Source organism: Sinocyclocheilus anshuiensis, unplaced genomic scaffold, assembly GCF_001515605.1.
Source record: "Sinocyclocheilus anshuiensis isolate Anshui unplaced genomic scaffold, SAMN03320099.WGS_v1.1 scaffold605, whole genome shotgun sequence".
Taxonomy (NCBI): Eukaryota; Metazoa; Chordata; class Actinopteri; order Cypriniformes; family Cyprinidae; genus Sinocyclocheilus; species Sinocyclocheilus anshuiensis.
In genome coordinates, this window is record NW_015539865.1 from 354,431 (window position 1) to 363,401 (window position 8,971).

Consider the following 8,971-nt stretch of genomic DNA (forward strand, 5'->3'; position numbering starts at 1 on the left):
TGTGTGTGTGTGTGTGTGTGTGTGTGTGTGTGTGTGTGTGTGTGGGCCTATATACAGTATATATATACAGCAAAATTAGATCATACAATAATATAATTTATTTCTGTGATGGCAAAGAAAAAAAAACTGTCAGCAGCCATTAATAACATTTTCAGAGTCACACGATCTTTCAGAAATTATCCTAATATGCTGTTTTGGTGCTCAATAAATATTTTTTATTATTATTATTATTAATGGTGAAAACAACTTTTTTAGGATTCTTTGACAAACAATAAACTCCAAAGAACATCATTTATCTTAATAAAAATCTTACTGACCCCAAACATTTGAACTTAATATTTAAAAATATTATATTAATACACTACCTAAAAGCAAGCTAGTTATGAGTAATCCAAGTTTGTTCTGAAAATGTGTGAGACTATCAGCTTGCCTTATGAATATTAATAAGGTGATGTAACTGACTTGTAGAAAAGGCAGGTAAGTGGGTGCTAGCCATAACAGAATTACCGCTTGAGCCTTCATTCAGTCCTCTTACCAATGCAACCGGTGCACACCAAGCTAAACACAACTCTTAAAATAAGATGAAATTATACAACACCACTCAAACAACCATCAATCATTTCACAAGGTTTATTAAATGCTGCTTTGTACTTTTAAACAATTGCAGTCTATTTACTTGGCTACGTAACTAACTGGCTTCGTACCATCACTCCTAATGTGTTAGCAGACCCACTCAAAGCACTGGTACTTTAAAGAGGTACCAACAGCAGAACTCTGAGTGAAAGCAAATATCACAGGTCTCTTCTACTGCACTTACGTAAAGTTCCCCAAAGATTACACCCCTTTCTGCCTCCTAAAGCAGAGGCTGGAGAAGAGAGAGCGGAGGAGAGAGGGAAAGGTAAGTGCTGTAGGTTTGTCTTATCAGGGGAAAGCAGGCGAGGATATCTCTGAGGCCTCGGGGTGAAGGGAAAAACGCTGCAGCCATTTCACCCACAGAAAGTGAGAGAGAGAGGGAGTGAGAAATGGAAAGAGGGGGGCAAAGAGACAGATGGGTTGTGGCACACACAGGCAGCGCCCGCTGTACCCTCTCCAGTGCCCCTCTGCCATAATGAATAACATTATGGCTGCATGAAATGTCACCGGTCCCACCCCACACCCCCCCAGTCCCACCTCTCAAGACGAATGGAGCCTCAAAATGTCAGATGTGCATCAATATCATTGTGAGCATGTGTGTGTTTCCATGTGACGCAAGGACGTAGGTGTTCGCAGAGGTGCATTATTATACACACTAGGGGTGTGCGATATTGACAAAAAATTATATCTCGATATTTTATGGGATTTTATCGATAACGATAATTAGACGATATTTTGCTGAGTGTGTTATTGTGCTGGTACCTTAAGGACTGCCGAAGACAGCTGACTCCTAATGTTTTTAATATTCTTCATATTCTGTGTGGTGGTCCGTTTATACTGATAGAAATTAATCTTTTCCAATAAGTTTAAACTGATTTTTACATTTTATGGGCATTTTTACCTTTTTTAAAGCCATTTTTTCTAAAAGTGTCCATTATCTTTTGAGTCAAATTCTTACATTTAATCAGGGAATTAGAATAATAAGACATTTGGGCTGTTACCAAGCAAATTAAATCAACACAGAAGTGGCATTTAGATGTATTTACACACATGTATTTTGTTTACATTTTTTCAATGTTTAACCTGCAATTACAAATGCATAAATAATGTTTTGATATATTAAACATAAAACGTTGAATACTGATATTTGAATTATTTAAAACATGAAAGAAAAAAAAAATAGGGAAAAGAACGAAAAAGCCGAAATTTTTCAAATTAAAACCGCCAGCAGGTGGCAGCAAGTCACTGTTAATAAGTGAGTCATTGCGATTGAACCGAATCATTTAAAAAAGAAAACACACTAAATGCGCACACGCACTAGTCTAGACTTCACGTAATGTATGCATGCGCTCTGTAGGGATGTTTTGAATGGTTTTTGCAAAATACTCGATAATGTCAAATCGCACATTGTTAAAACAACAATTACGATATTATCGCAGACGATATATATCGCACACCCCTAATACACACACACACACACACACACAAGGATGTGACTGTCTCAGGGACCGGTACAGTTAGTAGAAATGCCAAGAGTTTATCAGAAATTTCCATGGATGGCACAAATCACGCATTACAATCTCTATGATATTTAGGATGATCAGCCGCTCCATGAAACACTGTCTCAGTTTTATGTCAGTGTTCACAACATCAAAGGTCATTTTGGGAAAGAGTATGTTGTGCTACCAAACTCACAATATACTCTATGTGGTATATTGATCTTTTTTTTTGTTAATTTTTTTTGCAACACATCATGGCTCAACAAAAAAGCATGATCCACTGCCGTGGGACCAGCATGACAGAGCTGATAGAACTTGCACAGTGAAAATGATACATTAAAGTAGCAAAAAAAAAACAAAACACAGAAGTAGTGACAGATCCATCAGGATTTTGGATTGTGGAGAAGCAGGGTTTAAATGATTGGAGAAGTCCAGCATACGTCACCAGAGAGAAGTCTGTTGTTTTCACCAGAAGACCGAGTTATGACATTTTGATTAAACATTAAGAAGTCAGTATTAATCATTCACGATAACATCTATAACATGCATTTACAAAATAAATACCCATTTTATGCAGATTAGGAAATAAAATTGAAACTATATATATTTTAGTGAACAAAACTTCAACAAAAAATATATATATGAAGAGCAAATAAAAAAATATACCAATGAAACAAATGTTTTATAAATGTTCAAAAATAATTAAACAATCTTTTTGTATGGAAGGGCTGAGAAAATGTTGACAGGGAAACAAAACCTGAATTACATCCTATATGGTTTTCATAAATAAGTTGACATGACTTCATCTGCTTCTTGTATTCTAATTGGCTAAATGAAACTTTTTGTTTTCAATCAAAACTGTTTCTTAGAACAAAACACAGAGCAGGTCGTTCATCTGGCCAGCAACAGAGAGACACGGAAATTGCCAATGAGAGGGCGTGAATCATTCAGAACATACTCTTGCACCATGCGGAATGTTAATTTGTTTCTTTCTATTTTAAGTTGTTCACCAAGGAAGCTTTTATGTTGTGAACAGAAGCATTATTTATCTATTACTGCATCGCATGCGTACAGAGAGCAGTGAGGTCACGCCAAGCAGACAGACCATCTGACAGAACTTATGCCTGGCAAAGTGATGGAGTGATCTAGTGCCAAGATGAGCTGTACACATATACACACACAGAGCTGTGAGCGCTCCACCCAACTCTGAGCAAAGTCATTTAGGTCTTAACCGTGTGTGTGTGTGTATCATGGTGCCAAAACTCAGCAGGACAGGCAACATGTTGAGAAGTAATCACCCACTGAGGCCTGCGGTTAACGAGAGCCTCGATCCATCACACACACACCTTAGTACAGCCACAGTAGAGGTCGGTGCCTTACGGACAACCATAGACACACACAAGCCTCATAAATATATAAAATCCCATACCTGCGACATTTCACAGTCTCGGCTTCCGGCGCTTTAAAATGCTTTGCAGGCCACCACGCAAGTGCTCTCTAGAGGAACGGAAAATACTGACACATGGAGCGCTCTTCACCACAGCACAATGACTTCACAGTGTTAGCTTTGACACTGCTGCTTGCAGGGCATCGTATTTTGTTTTATTATTTTCACCCATCCTATTATACAGAGAGATGTTTTTCTTTCTGCGACAGAGTTGGCCTGAAAGGCTTATCCAGCGATCTCTCTACGGTAAAATAATTTGAGAAACATTTCATTTCCCTGAAAATGGAGCGGCTTCTTTATTGCCCTCAGAGCTTATATTTGATTACAGATTACAGATTTCATCCATCCTCCCTCGTTTCTGTCATCTCATTACTCGTTTTTCTCCTTCGCATCTCTTAAATAGATCATTGCTTATTTTATTTCTATTTCCTCTCACCCTATAACAGCACATTATGCTTTTCTTTAGATGCTCTGCTTCACTCGACACTGTCATCTCTATCTGAGGTCATCAGTACGACAGAGTTCAGGTAAACACTGACAAAATCACACTTCCTCCCAATTTGCATAATGAGGCCTATTTGACTCTAATTATGCTAACAAGTAGCATCACCCCTAAGCCTCTCATCACCCTCTTAATGAGCGTTAATTATTCCATCTACACAAACAAGAGCCACCTCTAACACCTCCAGTATCCTCTTTTTTCCCCTCCTTCGCTCTCCCTTTCTCACATCATCACAGGAGAAAGAACCAAGCCCAATCGATACAGAAAATTGCCATAGCGAGAAAGAAAAAGAGAATGATAGCCAACTAGAAACACAAAAGTGCAAATCTAATTTCCAGAGCTGATACCATATGGCTACAATACATCCAAAAGAGAGCGCGAGAATATGTGGAGTCTAGCTGGCGATAATGCCAATCATTTCTCAGGAGTTCTGAGGGCATGTATGTGTTAAATGAACTGCTGGCCGAGAGTCCTTAATGACAGAGAAATATCTTCCGGCAATCTGCAAATAGATGGCGAAAACAAGTTTTCAAGAAAACAAAAGAATAAAATAGAGAGAGATGTGCATAAATTCTTGAGTCATTAAGGCAATTTATTCATGCCTTCTTCATCAGTCCATCCAATCTTGCTTTTGCTGCCAATTTGTATCACAGTCTGCCTTTCTTGTATCACAGTCTGCCTTTCTTCTTCAGTCTGGCTTTGTATTTACCCACATGCCCTTCCCTAATGCAAAAATCTTCTTCACAAAGTCACAGAATGAGTGAATGAATTAATAAAAGTGAAGCGGGAGCCTGTGTGTGTGTTCTCACTGCAATACGCAAATTCCTAAAGTCCCACGGTACAGTCATGCTCCAATGATCTAATGATTTTTCCCCCCCTCCTCTTCATTCTTCCTTTCTGAATCCGACTGAAATCAATTTGCTGAGATGAAAGTTTTCAATTTTATTACGTTTGCAAAATGGGAACTCGCTAACTGGTCTTTCTGCAGTTGTAATGGAAAATCATTTCGGTCTTAGCAAACTTCTTTCTCTCCGGCTCTGAGGGTTAGAATTGACAGAATCGCATTTAAGTATTTCGTATGGGAACACAACAGAGGATTTCTAAGGAAACATTTACCTTTAGACTCCCGAATAACAACGCTTCTTTGTTCGGGGTTATAGAGCATAAACAAACAGAGAATAAACAAATAAATAAATAAAAATAAATAGAGTCACTTCTAGGAAATCGAAAGGAGAAAAACAGACGGGGAAATGAAAGAAGAAGGGGGGCAGAAAGAAAGAAAGAAATCTTTCCTTTGGGAGTTTCATTGTCTTCCTCTGGGTCATTATCTCAATTAAAAACACAGAAGATAATGATCACAGTCATTACTTTCACTCATCTGCCCCCCTCCCGTCCACTATCCCTCTTTTCTCTCTGGATGCCAATCTGTGGGGAAATATCTTCTTGATTACCCCTCTTTGGCTATGGATTATTAAAAGCACACACTCGCAGCTCTCACACTTCTAGTTGTGAATCTTGAATTTAATCTGATGAATTTAAGAAACAAAGCAAAAATGCACTATTTATTGCTTTGCTAGAAAGTTTCTCAGCAAGAAAACCCACCAAGGCGGTGTGTGTCTGTGCATGCCTGAATGCCTGCACGGCTGTGTGTGTTTGTATGAACGAGTAGAGAGAGAGAGAGAGAGAACGAGCAAAAGAGATTTAGGCTTCACAGTCTCCCTAGAGCAAATCATCTCCCTGGTGTCAGCCAACCCTCAAACATATGGGCCCCTTGCTCGGCCTGGCTCGCAGACACGGGCAGTGTGTGTGTCTATGCATGCGTGTGTGTGTCGCAGGGCAACTGTGTTTGACAGCCTGATAGTCTGACAGTTTTAATAACACCTCTGGTTTTGTTACAACTGTTCAGACCTGCGGTTGAGCCCCGAAACACACAGATATCTGCCCTCAGACGCCGGAGGGAGGGGTTAGCTGAAGATGAGAGATGCTTCACAGTCAGTTTTCGCACAGCTAGGAAAATGAGCTCTAAGCCCTACTTGGAAGACGGTCCTTCGGTAAACATCCATCTGCTTTTGTCAATTAAGCTCCTAAAACTCCCTGAAGCAACAAAAACCTTTCATCCCACAGATTTATCGATGGCGTTGTTGAGAACAGGTGCGTTTTCAGGCCTTCAATTGCAGACAAATTGCAAATTTGCTGTAACTCACTCACAGATCTGTCTCCTCAGTCATCAAACACTGGCACATCACACAGACACATGCACATTATAAGCTGTTTTCTGCTTCTTGCTTCCATTCCTCATATGCTGCGCAATTCGAACAGTCCATCCTACTGTATGTCAGCAGTTCTGTAGTCTAAAAGAAAAAGCATAAATAAATCAAACAACTGGCACTTTCGTAATCATACTGACAGCCGCTAACCTGCAAAAACTGCGCGGTTCTCTACAAACACAAATCTGCAAATATTCCTGCGGATATTGCACAGTTCACCAGACACAATTCCATGCATTCAAACCACATGCTGTCTGAACTTGAAAGTGATGTACTCTTTGCACGCAGTCCATTACACACAGCAGTATGAGGCCACGTTTGCAGGGAAGAAGGCTGGGGAAAAAAACAGTAATGATGATGATGATGACAGTTTCAGTGCTTGATCAGCAAGTGCTGTCTCCAGAGTCAACATCTCTGATACCGTCCAAGCCCTCGCACACTTGGACAAACTTGTCATCCCTCACGTTCTTCAACACATACTTTCTAATTTTGCAATCCCCCACACTTTCTGTCTGTCTCTATCTCACCCCCCACAGCCTAATTGTTTGTTTGTATGACATGTCCAGTTTCAGACTTGCTGGGATAGTGTAAGTAAAAATAGATGTGAAGGCCACTGCGGGTCCTCAGCTGGAGAGGATGAATAAAAACAGCACGCTGCTAGGACACAAGTCTGCTCATTTCATCACTGTCTCTTGCATCTGTGGGCACTGAAAATAGGGTGGCTCACCTTTAGCACAGCAAATATCTTTGTATGTATTCAATACTCACTCAAATATAACAGTACTGTCCACATAAAGGCTAAAAAAATGAAATGCATCTGTGTTACTCAGCACATCAGCTCATTTAACAAGCTATTATAAATTAATGACAGAAGGAGAAAATACTCCTGCGAAAAGAAATTAGGTTTACTTTCATTTGCACAGTAAGATGTTTTTGTTTTTGACGAGATTGAAGACCTTACGGATAATACTCTCATGTAAAAAATAAAAAAATAAAAATTATAAACAGCTAAAACATTGCACATCACGCTCTCTTCCTAAATGCCCGAGAATAAATGTGCTCGTGTCACTATCATAAAACTGTCGTTTCCACGCGATATTTCGTGCGGTACGCTTCAATCATCCCGTTTCTACATCTCTGTCTTGCCAGCTAACTACATGCATGCATAATTCATGATAAGACTGCAAAACAACAAGGTGAGAAACCAACATTTCTATTATTTATACGCTTGGCACAACAAAACCACACCAATGCTGTCGCTGCGCGCCAGTCTCTTCCAACGACCAAATGCACGAACCACTAACCACAGAAATGTGTGTATTCATCTATAAATATTTCAATTGTAAATTAAGATGTTAAAATGGGTCAAGTGGAATAGAGAGCAGCCTGCACCAACTTTTTTTGCATTCGCGCTACAGACGTGAAAGCGCACTGACATTGGGCTTCATAACAAACAGTTGTTTGAATATATGAAGAATGCTTGTCATTTTTAGCATGCTCGCTAAATTTAATCTGCACGATCTGCCATCTAGCAACAAGTTTTGGATGTGCCTAAATGTTTCTTTACCTCCGTGGAGAGACGCGACGAGGAGCGCTTGCAGCAACGCCATCCGTCCAGCGATCATCTTTGGCTTTCTGGGTGGTAGTGTATTGTTCAAACACGATATTATGAATAGTCTAGTTTGAGAAGTTGTTGAATAAATAACATAATCCTGTGGAAAGTCATGTGATAATGTAACTGGCTCGACGGCAGATTGGCGTTGTTACGGTCCCCAAAAATCCGTGTCCTTTAACTATCACCAAATTTCCGTTAGAAACGAGAACCAAACGCTTCACTAAAGTGATACGGCGTTATGAGAAGCCAGGGAAAGTCACTGTCATTGTTCCTCTGGTGCTATTATTCCTTCAGTACATCAAAGTTTAAAACAAGTGTAGAGGTCCGGACCGGTGGCGTTATGAAGTTACGCGCCGCAGAAGTTGGTGATGTTCTCCGCGCGTCCTATGAATCCGTCTCTTGGCGCACGAGAGCGCAAAACCACCGGCGGTCGCCGCTGACTCTCTCTGAAATGTTCCCATCGCTCCTGTGACGCTGCTGTTGCGTTAACATGTCTGGTTTTTATCTTCGCTTTCCCTAAATGAACTTACTCGCGTAGTTCTCCTGAGACAGAAAGGCCAACAGTCGAGCTGGTACTCCAGCTCTGAGAGCGGGAAGCGCGTGAAGAGGAGGCGAAAATGAGTGACATCTTGGCTAGCCAATGGGGTTTTCCCACAGAACAGGTGCACTAAAAAGACAGCCAATCACAAGCAAGGAAAACCTCTCATCCCTGCAACCAAGGAGGCTGATGGATTAACAAAAACACATTTTCATTTTACAAAACGCAGTTTTTACGCACTGTTGTACTGTTTTTTTAAAGTTAGGGAAACAGATATATAAAGCTTTATACATAAGCCTTCAAAGACTGGACAGTTTGGAATGTTAAAGTTGATTTTTGGCTTACAAATATGACTTTGGTTCAAATCAACATGCTGACAGACTTTAAATAAATGTACATTTTACCTACTGAAACAAAAAACATAATTTGACCATAATTGCTTCGCTGATCTTAGCTGGTTTAAGATGGTC

At 40.1% G+C, this 8,971-nt stretch overlaps 1 protein-coding gene across 1 annotated transcript in view; it reads right to left on the bottom strand.

Annotated features, from left to right (window-relative positions):
- The window catches only part of LOC107684990 (transmembrane protein 132C-like), a 239,349-nt gene extending 230,758 nt beyond the window's left edge, over nt 1-8,591 (bottom strand). Inside the window, 2 exon segments of the mRNA XM_016481397.1 lie at nt 7,916-8,090; nt 8,526-8,591. Coding sequence (XP_016336883.1) covers nt 7,916-8,090; nt 8,526-8,591 — 241 coding nt within the window.
- Nucleotides 8,592-8,971: the final 380 nt, after the last annotated feature.